Source organism: Lytechinus variegatus, chromosome 17, assembly GCF_018143015.1.
Source record: "Lytechinus variegatus isolate NC3 chromosome 17, Lvar_3.0, whole genome shotgun sequence".
Classification (NCBI taxonomy): domain Eukaryota; kingdom Metazoa; phylum Echinodermata; class Echinoidea; order Temnopleuroida; family Toxopneustidae; genus Lytechinus; species Lytechinus variegatus.
The window spans coordinates 9,437,323-9,456,535 of NC_054756.1; the positions used below are offsets into that span (position 1 = coordinate 9,437,323).

General features: G+C 35.3%; 1 protein-coding gene across 1 annotated transcript in view; it reads left to right on the forward strand.

Annotated features, from left to right (window-relative positions):
- LOC121431224 (plexin-A4-like) overlaps window positions 1-19,213 on the forward strand; it is a 53,958-nt gene that overhangs the window by 14,033 nt on the left and 20,712 nt on the right. Inside the window, exons 11-22 of the mRNA XM_041628734.1 lie at window positions 603-696; window positions 1,007-1,197; window positions 9,283-9,437; window positions 10,038-10,152; window positions 10,723-10,856; window positions 13,087-13,263; window positions 13,971-14,064; window positions 14,904-15,143; window positions 16,269-16,457; window positions 17,417-17,645; window positions 18,049-18,188; window positions 18,621-18,742. Coding sequence (XP_041484668.1) covers window positions 603-696; window positions 1,007-1,197; window positions 9,283-9,437; window positions 10,038-10,152; window positions 10,723-10,856; window positions 13,087-13,263; window positions 13,971-14,064; window positions 14,904-15,143; window positions 16,269-16,457; window positions 17,417-17,645; window positions 18,049-18,188; window positions 18,621-18,742 — 1,880 coding nt within the window. The remainder of the gene's footprint in view (window positions 1-602; window positions 697-1,006; window positions 1,198-9,282; window positions 9,438-10,037; window positions 10,153-10,722; window positions 10,857-13,086; window positions 13,264-13,970; window positions 14,065-14,903; window positions 15,144-16,268; window positions 16,458-17,416; window positions 17,646-18,048; window positions 18,189-18,620; window positions 18,743-19,213) is intronic.

Consider the following 19,213-nt stretch of genomic DNA (forward strand, 5'->3'; position numbering starts at 1 on the left):
GATTTGCTCAAATGAAAAATATGCTGCAGTTTTTTTTACCAGGTTATTAAATCTCTTTCATTTTGTGATGAGAAAGATGTGTTTTTTAGAACGGACTACAACCCCCACCCCAAAAGAAAAACTTAGGTAGTTAACTTAAGAATAAAAGAAACATACAGAGTGTTTGTGCGTGAATATTTTGTACTGAAGTGATTTTCTCGCAAAAACTACCCATTCACTGTGCGCTCGTACATTATATTTGCAATAGAACTCTTCTACGCGAACTTACCCGGCGAGTTACACTATAAGCACGCTTCGCTTATAAGATCGTAACAGGCGTGCCTTTCGTTTAGCTTTGTTTGACCCACGGAGACCAGTTAAACATACAATTTTTGGACATTGAATAGAACTTGTTACATTATTTCCGCCGATTTTGTGATTATTTTGGCATGTAACAATGTAATGTAACAATAATTTCCCCCTATTACTTTTTCTGCTCTTGAGCTTCTCGTGGCCCGCCTGAGAGAGCTTCGCGGCCCACCAGTGGGCCGCGGCGGCCCACCGGTTGAGAAGCGCTGAGTCTAGCCTAGATCTCTATTTTAATTATTAACATTTTTTTACAGTACATTTATGCTGACGACATCCTTCAGAAGAATGTGAGCGTCTCCGTTCAATGGAATGGCCAACATTATATAGATGACCGTAATGATGCATATGGTATGACAAAATTATTCTCTATCTTCTAATTTGAAACTTCTTAAAACATTAACCTATTAATTGCGATTTTTAGGCACAATAGTAAAAGTCTGTGATGTATTTCAACTTCTGTGATCAACACTTAAAGTGTAAAATTCTTTATTATCAGTATAAAAAGTATACGACAATTTATTTAACTTTGATTAACATACATTGCCCGCAATGTTAAAAGATATGGTGAAACAATTTTTGAGATATTCGTATGTAAAATGTGAGGGGCTTGTATTCCTGATTGCGAAAATATCTTGTAATACTTTCTTTTGCCATGAAGTGACTCTGTACAAGTGTTCTGCCAACGGTGGAAGCTGCAGCCGGTGTCTGTCGCCAGAAGCAACACCTTCGTTCCTAAACTGTGGCTGGTGTGGGATTGACTGTAATGTCATTGAGAGTGATGTTTGTCAGAGCAATCGATTTGTCTATCAGAATCAGACCAATCTTTGTTCAGCACCAGTAATAACCGGAGTAAGGTGTCATATTTCTTAAAGTAATATACACAACAAAAAAAGTAAGTCCCCCCTAAATCAAATTGCTGTAACATTTGAACGGAATTATTTTGAGATATGATATTTCGTAGGTAGTTTTTTACACTCATTAAGCAACTCCTGGAAAAAATGAGATTGATCGGTTGAGTCATGCATGAATAATTAAAATTGAATTAAAAATGACAATTTTTGAAAGTCACAAGAGTCTTTTTTTAGATTGCCCAAATACAAAGTTGGGCAAACATTGTTTGTAGATGAATGTTAGGGTGTTAATGCTGTTTTACTATCCATCATTTAGCCACTCCACACACAATTTGATATCGTATGTTCATGGTTGAGTGAGCATAATATTGCAGGGGTCGGAGAAGCAGGATTGGGGGGGGGGCTGGGGGCTCCCCACTTTTTTCCCAAAGCATGTACAAAAATGTAAAATTGACCATACGATTGTGATTTTTTGCATGGTCAGCCCCCACACCTTTGGCTCAGCCCCTCCCCCACAATTTGAAAACCGTTCCGCGGCCCCTGTATTGGGACATATCTTCATAAGGGTTTTAGGTTGTATCCTCTACAACTTGTCAGTTCTTATTAAAATTTAAAAATGTTGGTGGCTACCTCGATTATGGGCCCCTCCCCCTTTTTTAAATTTTGGATCCACCCCTATTTTGTCCATAAATTAAACTGATCATTAGACTTTGTTAGGAAAAGAATACATTTATGCTGTATAAAGTGTATTCATTCCTAAGCTTTCGAATGTGCTCGCTCAACCATGAAAATGTTAACAGTTCGGAAAGTGTGTGGTGATAAAAATGATGGATGATAAAAACAACAGCAATTAAAGTCACATTTAAAACCAAATTTGCCCCCAGTATTCAACTAATTACCCTTTAAAATGAGTCTGTGAAATTGAAAATAGCAATTTTCCCACTTTGATGCGTGCTCACTCATCCATGAATAAACAAATCGATTTCATTTTTGCACAGAATTCTGCCCATAGGTTAATAAACATTTCTGCCAAATGACATTGCTAAAGACAGCCTTGAAAAAAGTTCCACCATATTTAATAAGGGCTAACTTATTCTTAAACATATGCACCCATACGTTACACAAGTCTATGGGAGAGGAAGTCAAAATTTTAACAAATATGAAATAAGGGTTTGTTTCATGGACGGTTTTTGTTACTTCTGCCAACAGTTATTTCATGAAACTTCGCACATGACTTCAGGGTAACACTATCAAAAAGGCGCGCACACCAAAATAACAATTCGATACGGCACAGAGTGGGGCCAAGGCCTTGAACTTTCTTCCCATTTGCATAATTTTCGAATATTGTGTGCTCACTGATGCATTAAACATCGGGATTTTCATAAAAATCAAATAAAATGAACCATGCAAGGAGGTTTGTGACAGATATCCATAGTTACAAATTGCATTTTTTCCAATAACGTAAAGAAGAGCTAATCACATTCCACATGTTCATTCAAGCGTGAATGTTTAATTAAACGCCTTTGAATCATTGAAGCATGTTAATTGCTCATGAACATAACAAAAAAATTGATAAAAGATCAGTTTCAGTTACCAAAATGACACAATACTTGCCTATGATATTTGAAAATCGTATTTTTTGTTTTCAATAAATGTTCATTGAACCGTGAAACGATGAATATTGTTGAAGATACTCTTCCCAAAACTAATCGTCATCATATTCGATCATTTTTATTGATAAAAATGTGTTAAAAATCCAATTATAGCAAATTAGGACTTTTGTTTATTCAACCGTGAAATTTAGCCCCAAAAAATTGTATCGTCTTTTAGAAAGTACCTTTTACAAGCCTTCTGACTATTTTTCATGATGAGAATGTGGAATCAGTTCCTATAAAATGGAATCAAAGTCATGATATTTTGCTTGTGACTTTTGAAAAGTGACAGTTTTGCCTTTCGACGGTGCTCACTGAAGCATGACGTAAAATACATCCAAAACATTTACTCAGAGGGTTGCTTATAAAATTACCTACACGCTCATATAAAAATATATCAAAAATTCGCATTGGTTCGGAAATTTTTGATGTTTGTTCAAGGGGGGGGGGGGCTTACTTTTTTGTTGTGTATAGTTAAAAGACAAAATGTCAATTTTTCTTAAGTCTATGTGGCGTCTTTTAAAAAAGAACTTCCGCTGTAATGATAATAGTCTAGGAGCCAGGGGGCTTTATTCAGAATTTTTGGTGGGGAAGGTTTGACAAGCTTATCCGGGGTAAAATTGTGCGCTGATTCCAAAAATGCCACTCTTATTGACCGTACTCACGCCATTTTGGTCATTTTGGCCAAATTTTGGCCAAAAATGACCATTTTGACCACTCTTTGGAAAATGGTCCCTTAACAGACTGCTTTCATTTGCCAAAGCACAATAGCAGTGGTCATTTTGGCCATAATTTGGACAAAAATGACAATTTTCATGATTTTTGGGCCGAAATGTGTTACAAATATTGATCAGAGCTACGACTGGATGTTTTTAGAAATCCACATTTATTTTCAAAATGTGCGCTGGATCATAACCATCAACCTCATGTAATTTATTCCGTCAGTTTTGACCTATGAGGGTCATTTTGGGTACTTTAGACATAACTGACCATTCGCGCAATTTGCATTATTAACTGTTCAAATAGGCAGGAAATTGAGGTCTTCAGCATGTTTTTTTCTTCTTCCCTTATAAAATGAGAATGCATTTAAATGTCCTTCAAGTGTAAAATTTTATGCTGATTCCAAATATATCATTCATAATAACCCTATTTAATAGCTTGTGGTAATTTTGACCACTTATGGCCCTCAAAATGGCCAATGACATCAGTTCATTTTACCCCCAAATACTTCGAACGTTACCAGAACCATTACAAGGTGTGCTGCGACACCTAACATTGGTGTGTTAATCCTTTAAATTGAACATCTCACAAAGTATTTTGACCTTATGTAATTTATTCCATCAGTTTTGACCTATGAGGGTCATTTGGGGTACTTTATACATAACTGACCCTTTACAAAGTTTTGCATAATAAAGTGCACATATACATGTAGGCAGGAATTTGAGGTCTCATATGTAGCGTGTTTTATCTTCTTCCCAATATAAAATGCAAATGCGTTCAAAAATCCATCTTGTGTAGAATTTTATGCAGATTCCAAATATATCAGTCTTATTGACCCTATTCAATAGCTTATGGTTATTTTGGCCACTTATGGCCCTTAAAATGACCAATGACATCAGATCATTTTACCCCCAAATACTTCAAACGTTACCAGAATCGTTACAAGGGTGTGTTGCGACACCTAACATTGGGGTGTGTTAATCCTTAAAATTGAACATTTTCAAAAATTATTTTGACCTCATTCCATCAGTTTTGAACTTTGAGGGTCATTTTGGGTACTTTAGACATAACTGACCATTCGCACATAGGTAGGAATTTGAGGTCTTCAATGTGTTTTATCTTCTTCCCTTATAAAATGGGAATACATTTAAATGTTCATCTTGTATAGAATATTATGCTGATTCTAAATATATCAGTCTTAATGACCCTATTGAACACGTAATGGTCATTTTGGCCACTTATGGCCATTAAAATGACCAATAACATCAATTCAATTTATCCAAAATACCTCAATGTTACCAGAATCATTACCAGGATGTGCTGTGACACCGAACATTGGTGTATTAATCCTTTAAAATGAACATTTCAAAAGTATTTTGACCTCATGTAATTTATATCATTAGTTTGACTTTTGACCATTTTGGGTAACTGACCATTCGTGCAATTTTGCATAATAACTGTGCAAATCGGCAGGAATTTGAGGTCTTCAGTGTGCTTTATCTTCCTCCTTTATAAAATGGGAATGATGCATATGTCGTTCTTGTGTAGAATTTCAAGCTGATTCCCAATATGTCAGTCTTAATGACCCCATTTAACAGATTATGGTCATTTTGGCCACTTTTTGGCCCCAAATGACCAATACCATCTGTTCAATACTTCAATTTATCCAAAAATACTTTGAATGTTACTATAATCGTTACAAGGGTGTGCTGTGACACCTAACACTGGTGTATTAATCATTTAAATTGAGTGTCCCAAAAATATTTTTGACAACCTTGGTCATTTTGGCCAGATTGTCCCCTGCCCAATGTGTATACTAAATTAGCATATAGTGAACATAGTGAGGAGACAATTCAGGATTGTGTTAATATTATCATCAATTATTGTTAAATTGGAAAAGTTTGAAAGCTTTGGGGTGAAAATCAATGCAATGATTCCATATAAATCAGTGTTATTGGCCGAACTATTGGACTTTGTGGTAATTTTGATCACCTTTCCTCAATAATTTCTCGTGACCACACATTATTTGATTTAAAAAGAGCTCAAATGTTGCTAAATATTATTTTCAGCTTGAGCTACTACACCAATAATCAAGAGCTTAATGAATGTGATAAAAAACCTTTACATCAAGTACACATAAGGCTGTTTGACCATGCACTTTGGTAATTTTCATGATTTTAGGCACATTAACCATTTTGTAATTCATGGAAACGAATTTAAGAATAATGTTAGATAGGACATATGACAAACACTTTCTGCACCAGATTAATACAATGATTTAGAATATATCAGTCTTAATGACTACTTAGTGGTCATTTTGGTCCCTACAATTAGCAATGACAATTACATGTATCAAAAGTATTCCAATGTTCTTGCTCTATATTTTTGTAAGATTTGTTGTATCAATCATAATCAATGACAAATTATTTAATTCAATATGATATTACTAATAGTACATAATCAAAATGTGACCACTTTGGCCACTTTGACCGTTTATTTCAAAATGCGTGAATTTTGAAATAAACATGACTTAGCAGCAATTGTAGGTCTATGAACATGATGAAATGCGTAATCCCTTTTCATGGGAAATATTAAAGGCTCACCTTGAGTAAAAATTGTGCCAAATATCATGTGACTGTCTACTGTGGCCCCTTTGATCACTGTATGTTCCTAAATAGCCAGAATTATTTTCCTTCTTTAAAGTCAAATTGTGCTGAGAATCATTACAAAGCAAAATAGGTCACAGTGAAGTTCACAAAGAGTTTTGACTATCATTCATTTTTACAATCTTTGTTTTTTCTTGTACAGTGATTCACAAAGCTCACATTGGCATGATTGGTGAGCAGCAAACTTACCCTTAATTCTTTTGAAGACGTACTGGGTAATAAAATACATTCTCTATATGAAATTATTCTCTGTGCCAAATTTTGGTCACTCTTTAACAATTTAGGGCAAGTTTTCCACTTTCAACTTTACCAATCATGCCAATGTGAGGTTTGTGAAACATTACACAAAATGGCAAAGGTAATAAAAATGCACCATGGTTAAATCTATTCGTGAAATCCACTTTGACCAATAGCTTTGTAATGACGCACCTTTGAGTTCAGGATTAGTGCCTTATCCGTATAATTTATAAAAAAGGAGGGAATGATGTTATGGCTACTCAATGACCACACAATGACCAAATGGTGAGGTATTTGGCACATTTTTTTTTTACTCAAGGTGAGCTTTTAATATTTCCAATCGAAAGGGATTGAACGCATTTCCACAATTGCTCCTGTCATGTTTATTTACAAAAGTCATACATGCGATAGATAGTCAAAATGGCCAAATTGGTTTCAAAATTTTGATAATGTGCTATTAGTCATATCATATTGAAATCAATAATTGATATAATACATCTTATTAACAATACGGAGCGACAACAACATTTGAATCCTCTTTGATACATGCAAATGTGATTGGTCATTGTCGGGACCAAAAGCGACCAAAATGACCACTAGCTCATAAATGGTCATTAAGACTAATATATTTGGAATCATTAATCTACATTAATCTAGAAAAGTGTCTTAAAATAACATGTAAATGATGCTAAAGTGTCTCATTCCTGAATTTACTGCCCCATATATGTGAGGTTTCCATAAACATTTACTGTGTGGTCAAGGTGGCTAAAATCATGTAAATGACCACAGTGCCATGGTCAAACAACCTTATGTATGCACGATGTAAAGGATTTTATCACAATTATCGACACTCTTCACCGATTATTGGTAGCTCATGCTGATAATGATACTGACCAGCATTTGAGCCCTTTTTGACTCATCAAAGCATGCAAGGTCTCTCTCTTAGCTGATCTCTCCACTAATTGGAGATTCCTAGGGTCCATGGTCACTGGTCAAGACTCAATATTGAGGGAAACGTGGTCAAAATGACCACAGGGTCCAATAGTTATGGTCTGTGTGGAATAATTTCATTGATTTCCACCAAGAAGCTTTCAAACTTCCCCATTTAACAATAATTGATGCTAATATTAACGCAATCCAAAATTTCTCCTCACCATGTTCGATATCACCTGAATTAACATACACAATGAGCAGGGCTGGCCGGGGGTCAAGGTGGCCAAAATGACCAAGGTAGTCAACTTTGGGGATGCTCAATTTTAAGGATTCATTCACCAGTGTTGGGTATTACCATCATTACAGCACACTCTTGTTAAGATTCTGGTAACATTCGAAGTATTTCTGGATAAATTGAACTGATGTTATTGGCCATTTCAAGGGCCATAAGTGGCCAAATTAACCTAAAGCTGTTAAATAGGGTCATTAAGACTTATTGGAATCAGCATCACATTTTACATAAGATGAACTTTTGAATGCATTTCCATTTTATATGGGAAGAAGATAAAACATGCTGAAGACCTGAAATTCCTGTCTATGTGCAGTTTATTATATGCAAAACTGCGTGAATGGTCAGTTGTGGCTAAAGTACGCCAAGTAACCCTCATAGGTCAAAACTGATGGAATAAATTGCATGAGGTCAAAATACTTTTGAGATATTCAATTTCAAGGATTAATACACCAATGTTAGGTGTCACAGTATGCCCTTGTAACGATTCTGGTAACATTCAAAGTATTTTTGGATAAATTGAACTGATGTCATTGGTCATTTTAAGGGTCATAAGTGGCCAAAATGACCTTAAACTGTTAAATAGGGTCATTTAGACTGATATATTTGGAATCAGCATAAAATTTTACACATGAAGGACATTTAAATGCATTCTCATTTTATAAGGGAAGAAGAAAAAACATGCTGAAGACCTCAATTTCCTGCCTATTTGAACAGTTAATAATGCAAATTGCGTGAATGGTCAGTTATGTCTAAAGTACCCAAAATGACCCTCATAGGTCAAAACTGACGGAATAAATTACATGAGTTTGATGGTTATGATCCAGTGCACATTTTGAAAATAAATGTGGATTTCTAAAAACATCCAGTCGAAGCTCTGATCAATATTTGTAACACATTTCGGCCAAAAAATCATGAAAATTGTCATTTTTGGCCAAATTATGGCCAAAATGACAACTGCTATTTGTGCTTTGGCAAATGAAAGCACTTTATCTGAAATCTGTGTGCATTTTTACTTAAGATAGACCCTTTTAATATACAAAAGCAGTCTGTTAAGGGACCATTTTCCCAAGAGTGGTCAAAATGGTCATTTTTGGCCAAAATTTGGCCCAAATGACCAAAATGGCGTGAGTACGGTCAATAAGAGTGGCATTTTTGGAATCAGCGCACAATTTTACCCCGGATAAGCTTGTCAAGCCTTCCCCACCAAAAATTCTGAATAAAGCCCCCTGGCTCCTAGACTATAAGGATCGTTTCATAGCAATTTTCCTGCATTTGTCATTGTTATGTTTACTGGTTTCTCTGATGATTTTCGATGAAAAGCTGTTTGCAAGATTCCTTCGGGGAAAGACGCTGTTCTGAATTCTGACAGGGTGTCTTTAGAGTCTTTTTCTTTAGTATTTAGCAATAAAAGATATTATGATTCCATCATGTAGTTTCCACAACTAAAATTGTAAAGAACTGATACATAGTCAAGTGATAACCATCCTGCATAATATGCCTTTGCGATTTAATGTAATTAGGAATTATAATGATCTTTGTATGTGCCAAATCAAAAGATCACAACAAATCTTTTTCCTCTATAGTTTTACCCTTTATCAGGTCCAATTAATGGCAATACAAGATTGGAAATCATCGGAACCGATCTAGGAGTGGCATTTATTGATGTTCTAGAGGTTACTATAGGAGACTTGGTGTGTAGCCTAACAGACATGGATTCCTACTATCAACCAGGACAGAGGTAACGGTGTCGTATCGGGAAAGGTTGGGGCGGCCGCCCTTGCGGGGGACAGCCCTTGCAGGACCCTTTACAGCAAATGTAATATTACAGACAAATGAAGAGTGTTCGACGTTCTCATTAGAAGATAAATTGCTTACATTTTGTGATTTTAGAGCTCACTTCCGGCAAAATTTAAGGGCCTACTGCTAACATGCTACACAAGAAGACATTATTGTTTTACTTCATCAATGTACAAATTGGAATTATCATGATTATTTAAAAAAAATTTTTAAAAAAATCAAACTCCAAGAACATAGCTTAGGTAATTTTTTGTAGGAGATGCAAGCTACGCGCGTGTTGAACTCATATTTGCATATCGCCTTCCTACGACTCCTCCTGGCAAACGTGGCCATAATTCAAATACTTATTATATTCAGTGCACAGTGTGTGTGCGCCATTTGTTTAGTGCCATATTGCTTGTCATCTCTACTTATTTCCCTGATGCGCTATTCATTAAATATAGTAAAAAAAAAAGAATTTATACGATACTATCATTCTTAGCACACATATCAGTTTCATCTGTAGAGAAGTTATCAAATGACAAACCGTCTCTCTTTTCAGTGTAAGTTGCCTAACTGGGTTATCTCCCGCGGTAACATCAGGACGAATCACGATTAAGATATGGTCCGGTGAGAGGACTAGGACCGGAAACAGTGAAGATCAATTCTACTATAGGGTGTGTACATTCAAAGGAACTATAATCATTTGTTTGTACCACTAGGCATACTAAACGCTTTGATGAATTTTATTAGTAAACCTATCGTTTTGTTTTACGAATACACATTGGACAGTTATTAAAAACATTTCGGTGGAGCTAGTAATGCAGCATTGATTCAACTAGATTCATATAGCATTCCACTTGATGATAAAGATTTTGTTTTTCAATCACACAATACATTAAAACAAGTTTAATATGTGCATTTTTTATTGCCTAATAGGTCTACTTTTTTTTTAATCTGGAGTGTCATTCAAAATTCCTCAAAGAATGAAAGGAAATTCCACTCATGCTCATTTCGAAAAAGAAATCCAAGTTAATAAGGTATAATATCATGGGACGCCACCATGGAATAATATCTACTTATTTAAGTGTGCATAAAGATGCAATAACACGTCGGTCACCTCATAACGGTCCAACGCAGTTGTTGACGCCAATTTTGTTTTGTTTGTTTCCCGTCCTACCGAACTTCTTTGAAACAGAAATGTTTGCAACCGATGGATAAATAAACCTCTATTTGTGTTTTTATAGGATCCCATGATCTCGGGGTTTAGCCCTATTAAGGGACAGGCAGCGGGAGGGACCCGAATCACAATTACAGGAATGTACCTCAACACGGGAAGAATCATCGAAGCTAGATTGGGCGAAGCACACTGCGCCGAATTGTGAATAACCTTCAACCCTTTTCTTATTTTTAGTGTAACATAATACATATACCTTTTAATTTGTAATACTTTGCTTGGAATTCTGGATTATAATAGGATTTGTATCTTTTGACAAAAAAGGGGAAAAAATGTGTTGTGTTAAAATAAAGTTATATTGGGTACATCAATGGATGTGCGCACTTAGGTAATACTAATAACAATAGGCTTGCAAGGAGCATGACCTCTTTAGATCAGTCAGACTGCAGGTCCCAAGAAAGTGGCTTCTTTCATCCAAGTGATAGTCATGACTTGAGATGTTTTGCATATTTAATGAGCTTCATGCGGACCAAAACAACTCTTTTCATTCGGTCATTGCTGCTCTAATTGTGCATCGAATTTCATGAATTTGGTACCATTGTAAAGAGGAAGAAACATTCTTTTAGGTTATGTGTTTGGATTTATTCAAAGATTTTGTAATATTGGTTAAAATTTTGATCAAAAATATGCTACAAAATAAATATTTTCACCTGAAAAAAGCTGCTATTTCACACTTTCTTTTTATTTGAGCCCAAATGAGTTTTATATCATGATAAAGCTGAATATAGATGCTTTGATATGATATAGGTTTCAAAATAAGAATTGGTTTAACCGGGTCAAGATCACACTTTTCATTTGCTTAGTACATAAAGCAGCTTGAAAACAGGAATACTGCACTCTGATTGGTGAAAGAGACCACATAATTGCAAATTCCAATGGTTCCAGTGCCTGGGTTCGTGGGAAGGACACACTTCCCATGTGGTAATCTCAAATACCCCGCGCCTGTTCTGTGAACCTTATCCAGCCAATCAGAACTCTGGATTTCATGCAAGTACAAAATTTCAGAAATCTAGTCTTGTACCTTGGTGGGAAAAGTGTGATCTTGACCCGATTAAAAGGTGCCGCATATCAAGAGTGGCATTGTGAGAAAGTACAAAAGTTCAGCTTTATGGTGATATAGATGTCATTGAGGCTCAAAATAAAAAGTTTTGCACAATTTGCAAAAGAAAACAGAGGAAGAATATTCAGTTTTGAGGCACATTTTTAGGCTAGAAATTTACTTATTTAACATAATATTGTATACAAATTAAATGACCAATATGAAAGAGTATTTTTTACTCTCTCTGATGGTGCAATAATATTTCATTTAACTTGAAGTTAAAACAGGTAAATTCTTAGAGAAAGAAAATCTCACGAATCACGAGATTTTGCAAGGAGGAGAATTCCGCCACGAGAAGATTTGAATGAATCTGGCCTTTTTGCTCATTAGCGTAGGGACCTGCGGTCTGACTGAGATTGATTGCATTGACTACAATGTGCAATCAATCGTCAAAATCAAGCGTACGATCAATCACTAACCTATGTGTTGCGGGACCCTGATGATATCATATCCCCATTCGTTCTTTTGTATTTCATTATATTAAACTAGGTTTATTTTTTTCTACCAAGAACTTAGACAGAAACTAAGTGCCTTAGTTATTTCTTGCGCATCTTAAGGCCGGTCACACCACCGCTCGCTACCGTTCACCATTTTCGATTTCGATTTTTGTTTTCGATTTTCCCCAAAAATTTGTGAGCGAAATTCGACTCTCTTTCCCTTCCGCTCCGCGACCGCTCCAACAACGCTCGGGCGGTGTGACCAGGCCTTTATTACGTCATAATGGAGATACATCATTTACACATTTCTAAACAAAATTGAATAAGTATGATTTTGTGTAGTAACATCCAATAAAGGCAAGTGGGGAAATTACATCATCAGCCCACTTAATAAATATTCATGAAGACATGTTTAGAACTGTTATTACTGGAATGATTAAAATCTTTTTGTCTTTATTAGATATTTAATTTTGATCAAATTTTCGGAATTTCGTTCTGTGAAGTGTACTCTATTTGTTGAGATATAAACATATCCAGCCCGGAGCATCCCTTCAACCTGTATTTGGCTAATCATTGAAAGGTGAAATTATGTCTAATCGCAATTTTGCGAGGATGAGTTCGATCACTTACGATACACTGAAAAACGCGATACTATATCAAATAATATTCGATTCAGTCATAGTCTTTATTTTCCCTTCATAAAATCAATTTCTCTCAGAAAAAATAACACACATTTATTAGAATACTTTTACATAGATGGTAGAGAAATATGGTGATTGACCTCACTACCTACTTGCTACTTCTGAGGCAACAATTCATAAATGTATATTTTTTTTAGGACTGTTGGTGTTATGACAGCGACCTGTATTACAAGCGGTATAACAATTAATAAAGAGACTTCAGTGAGATTCATCATGTCGTTTGATGGAGTGGAAAGAATGTTTGGAGACTACAGCTTCACTTACAAGTCAAACCCAGTAATTATTGATATTGACAGATCTGAAGCAATCATGTCGTAAGTCCACTATCCATCTTTCTTTTCAACAATTTGATGTTGACTCACTCGACAATGCAACTGATATGGAAAGCCAATTTGTTCATAAACGCACGTCACTGTTTTATTATTTGATACGTCGCCTTGTGTAAATATTCATTTGATACGTAACGTTGTATTCTTGTACTGTGATCATGGGCGTCAGCACAAGTGATTGTCATTTGTTCTTGGGGTGGGGATCAATATTGTTGCGTCCCTCCAAATACAAAACTTAATATTGTTCTTCTCCAACGCCCATGATCGTGACTGGTCCATTTTGTCATTTGATACGTCATGAATTCGTGACGTCAGTTCACGCGCGTATTAAACAGATTGGCTTTCCACAGATTAGGCGCCAAGTAGGCCTACACGAATGGGCCAACTTAGAACCTAATATAGTATGTCATCCCAGAGCATGGTATATTGTATGCTGAAATATATGCCTTTATGAATGGTTTGAATGTGTATATGTGCTTCATCTTAAAAAAACATATTTGTTTTATGAAAGATATCCACTTGGAGTAAATAAATTTTATGGAGAATATTCTGATTCTCTTATGGAAATGTGGCACAGGCTCAACGCAAATAAATCCATATGAACGATTTAGGATTTAGGGATTTTTTTTCTCGTGTAGAACCGCCAAATGATTATTCCACTCTCAATCTTTTTGAATGTTTGTATGACATAGGGGAGGTCTTAATATTGAAATAACAGGAGAACGGCTTGATCTGGTCCAAATCCCCAGGATAATTGTTACGTCGACAACAACTAGCGCATTTGAGGTAAGATACAATTTCTAAAGTCGCAGTTTACTCATTTTCTGAGAATGCGAGTGAAAGTGATTTATCATTTGAACTGAAAGAATCATAAGAATGTTGTATGATTTTTAACCTTTACTTTGGAGTAAAGGCCAGATTAGTTTAAAATCGTAGCCAGTCGTACGATTGCCATGATGTCATTATGACTTGGTATTATCTTTCTTTTTATTCTTGGAAGGATGATAGCATAGTCAAAGATTTTACCATGCGTGTTCATACGACGATTTAGAACATTGCGGAGTAAAGACATTTTGTTTCTCAATATTAGCATCAAATCCTACTATGTTTTAATAATGTTGGGTTGCAGACCAATCGTAACTTTTGCGTTGGCCTTAACATTTTATTTGGTGTGGATGTGCGTGTTTGGAAGGGTGCGTGTGTTTTTGGGGGAAGGGGTGTTAAAAGTTCGTTTTGTTTCCTATAATCGAATTTATCAATTTTGAATGAATATATTATTTTTTAAATGATTTTGTTGCCGATGCACTATTCAGATGTGAAATGCGTTCAGCCGAACTGAGGTTCAGCACTAATCTGTGATCATAAACATGATAAACTGGCACATGAAAATCAGTTGTAGAGGTTTGATTTTTGAAAACTGTCAATTTATTGTATCTCTCCTGTTCATGCAGTGCATGTTGCACTGCATGTGCAGGAATAATGTGTTGCAGTTGCAGCTGAATACGATCGAATTAGATGACATGCAAGCATTTGTTCCAGGTAGTAAGCCTGCATAAGGTATAATAGTGTATAGATTATATTGCATTATAAATAACCTTGCAGCATTTCTAATAAATATATCTCAGCTTTGCAATGGAACAGATACTCTCCTCGTATGCCCATCGCCAAAATTTCCTGACGATGTCGCCTCCACCTTAAGGAAAAGAGCATCTGACGTAATCACGTTTTACGCAAATTTGACATTTGACTTCGATGGTTACATAATCGATGGCGGCTTGATAGAATACTACCCAGACCCAATTTATGAAAGCTTCGATGGACCAAACGGACTCTATGAAAGCAGCAACGGGAGGCTTGAAATAACAGTAATTATATTCCCTTTTGCCTCACTCGTCTCGCAATTTTGTTTTATATCCTTAAAAAGAATAAATGCATACTTAGAAGAACTATCAAAAACCTCGTCAGTTTTACAGTCCAGTGTTGATTTAAATGCACCCCAGTTCTCTGATAATTATTAAGAGTGAATGGTCTGTACCGGTAATATAGCAGTAAGTGAACCGAAAAACTCAAGAATAGCTGAATTAAAAACCATCTTTAAAGGACAAGTGCAATAAAATATATATAAAAAGAAAATCCAAGAAGCATAACTCTGACAATTTTATCAAAATCGGATGTAAATAAGAAAGTTGTGACGTTTCAAAGTTTCGCTCAATTTCACAAAACGGTATATCCTGGCTGGTATGCAAACGAGGAGGCTGTGACGTCATCCACTATTTCTTTTGTAATTTGTTATATGAAAATTAAATATTATAATTTTCTTCTCATTGTCCAGTGATGCAACGATTAATTACTCCCTGAACATGTGGAATTAGAATTGTTTAATACTATATGGTTCAGTCAATTTGGACCTTATTGTCAAAACTATAAAAAGTGAAATATTGTATAATTCAGCCATAAAAAAACAAAAGAAATAGTGAGTGATGAACATCATTGCCTGACTCACCTAGTTGTGCATATCACATGTTTTGTGAAAAATAAGCGAAATTTTTAAATGTCATGTTCTTATTTTTCATCCGATTTTGATGAAATTTTCAGCACTATGCTAGTTTGATTTTCTCTATTCAAATCAGCATTTTCCTGATGTGAACTTGACCTTGAACATTAAGTTTTAATTGTTCATTCATAACGTTTATCAAATTACTCATGTATTGAATTGTTATAAAATTTATTTGGAAAAAATAACATCCTCTTACGAATCAATTCTCATGAGGTTAATGACTGACAACTGAGCGAACATAGTTCTCTCTCTGAAATTTCAATCCAGTTTCTCGCTTTGTACATCATCATTTCCATGACACGCCTTGATAAGACAAAAAAGTAAATGTATTTTTACAGCTTCTCTGTCTTTAATGTCAAAAGAAAATAGAAATGAAATATTAATCATAATGACATGAATACTGACGAATGTTATTTTTTTTTCTAATATCCAGGGATTTAATTTAGATCTGGCAAGTAGGAAAGATGATATTCAAATTCTACTTGGACCAAGCAGTGCATGTGATGTGGATTATCTTAAAACCGATGTTGTTGGGTGTCAACTGCCCGAAGAGAGACCCATCGCAGGTGATGAGAATGGAACACGCGGTGAAGGAGCCACCAGGAACTTACCAGCAGTGACGGTAGTTTAAGTTTGAACATTTGTTTGTATAGGGACAGTGCTCCACACAAAACGAACACATGATGAATCTTCGTCCCTTCGTGACCAGTCACTCACAAACCAACAATAATTCACCAGGGAGAGATCTTTTTGTAAATAACCAAAATACAATTTTCTTAACAAAAATATCTTTGTCAGAAAGAATAACTGATCTTCCTTCACACTGTCAACATTCTGCATAAGTTGTAAAGTTGAATGAAAAAGGGTTTATTTGACACCAGTCTTTGCAGGCTGCTCGATTTTTATTTTACTGAAATTGCACGTAAGCAAATCTCATGCTTGAGTGATTTCAAACGTCAGACCTTGTTTTCTCTTATATTTTTTTTCAACTCGTTATCGTGATGGCTATTCCTGATATAGTTTGACAAGTTATACACCATGTTAAAGCGTGGGTTGTACTACCTTTTCAAGATCAAAAACCATTTGTACATCACTTCAGGCGACTTCATGGTTTAGGGGTGGCTGGTTACATGTACATGCATTTAGATTTCATTTGCTTTAGTCACAAGTTGAACGATACCACCCACAATGTTATATTCACATTTGATTGTCTCGATTGTTATGTACAAGGGCGTGTACGTCGAAAGATGCGCACGAGGAAGTGTGAAGGCTATATGGGTAAAGGTGAAAATTAAAACGCGTGAGCTTACGCGCATCAACAATAGGGTGTAGGTGTGAGTGTTTGTGTGTTGTTTGGGCTGGGTATATACGTGTGAGTAATATGGGTTTGTGTGTGTTTGTGACTGTGGATGTTATGTGTGCTGATGTGTCGTTACGTTTGTTGGTGTGTGTTAGTGGGTAAAACACCGTCTGAGTACTTACTCTGGATAGACAAAGTTTAGAAGCTCCGAATCAGTTTTATTTTATCACACGAAACTTCTCGCTTACTAGCATGGTCAATATTTCAATTATGTTCTATAGGTATTACACGGAAACCTAAAGTTCTATCCGGGATTTGTTTCAGCGTGGCCTACGGAAGGGAACCCGTTAATAGCTACCGTAATACCCACTGTTATCGTCTTGATCATCTTCATCACCATACCTACAATTATTATTGCCTTTTGGTATAGGAAGAAACGGCTTGAAGTGAAACGCGCCAAGGAAGAAGTAGCTATGGTTCGAATGAACATCTTGAAAAGAGTTCGCGAAGGTATTTAGTGCGTTTTTTCTTTCAGTTAATGTGTCGTGTTTTCCCGTTTGACTTTCCCAAGGAGAGAATGTATCACATTTGATTTTAAAATGAAAGAAAGTAGCTGATACATGGAATGCAAGAAAAATATGGGAGGCAAATTCATTTTATTGATATTCATTGACATACATTATTACCTCTCTTGAGGTATTTGCGATCTATACAGTCCGAATAATTTTTTACTTTTTGACCTTTTGACTAATATAGTCATAACACTTATTTTAAACAAAAATTCGAATGAAAAACATTTATTTCATTTATAGAATATGAGATTTTTCACAGTTCAAATCGGCAGCAATATAATGAGACTCGTTTGAAATATATGTTCACCTTCGATCGACTAATTCCTTTGTCTTATGATCAGTCTCTAGTACAAGTTTAGATATGACGGATGCTGATAACAGAGTTCAGTCTCAAGGAGTTCCTTTTGTGGGGAATGTCCAGTATGTGACACTGATGATGTTTGCCGGGCTAGGTGTTCACCCAGAAACATCGGATCCAGAGGTATCAATCTATCATTCATTTTAAATACTGGTTATCTTATCTCTTTTTGTTTTAAGTGATTCAAATTATTAGAACAACAATGATAATAACATTAATAATAATCATTAAAATGACAATAACAACCACAGCAAAAAACAAAAACAAAACAATTCTTCTATAATACTGCAAACTGTATTTTACATTTGAAATATGCTGGAGTTATACAAATATGATATCGCCAATCTAGGTCACATTGCCAATAAGAGGATTTTCATAGCCTTTAATAGTGATCTCGATATCCAAATGCTCTTGACTTTCATATTAATTACTATTTTTTTCAATGGTCTATTTTTTTAGATAAAAAAAAATATTTCATATAAATTCAACTGGATTAAAGTCTCCTTGAATCTCACAAAAATTAATATATTCAATATGCTCACTTTATGTTTTCAGTACATGGAAGACTTTATGGAGCATTCAGTTATTGTATTCTACCGAATGCTAAAAAAGAAGGAGAAAATGATAGAATTCATCAGGCAATTGGAAACGAAGAAAACAGGACAAGGTCGAGAAAGGTACGACGGAATTTATTTTGTTTTTTGTTTCCCTGAAAGTACGTTATAAACATAACCATAATTCATACATTGACAGCAGTATGATGTCCCATTGAATGAAGAGGTTGTTACTCATGTTTTGTGTTTTTTCAATAATTTGTCATGAAAAAAAAAGAAAAACAAAGAAACCAAAACAAAGGCTACTCGGTAGTCAGACCCCATTCGTGAACTCAACGTTACTACTATACTACTACTACTACTACAACAACTACTACTACTACTACTAATACTGATAATGTCGTTCTGACATGTATATAGCGCATTTCAGACCTCTTTGGAATATATAGAAATAATATCATACTATACAATACATTGCTTAAAATTACACTTAAACTGAATATCAATATTAATTAAATACATATGACACAAGCATAAGTAATTACAATGGAACGCTTCATTGAAGGGAAATGTTCTAAGTTGGGATTGAGAAGA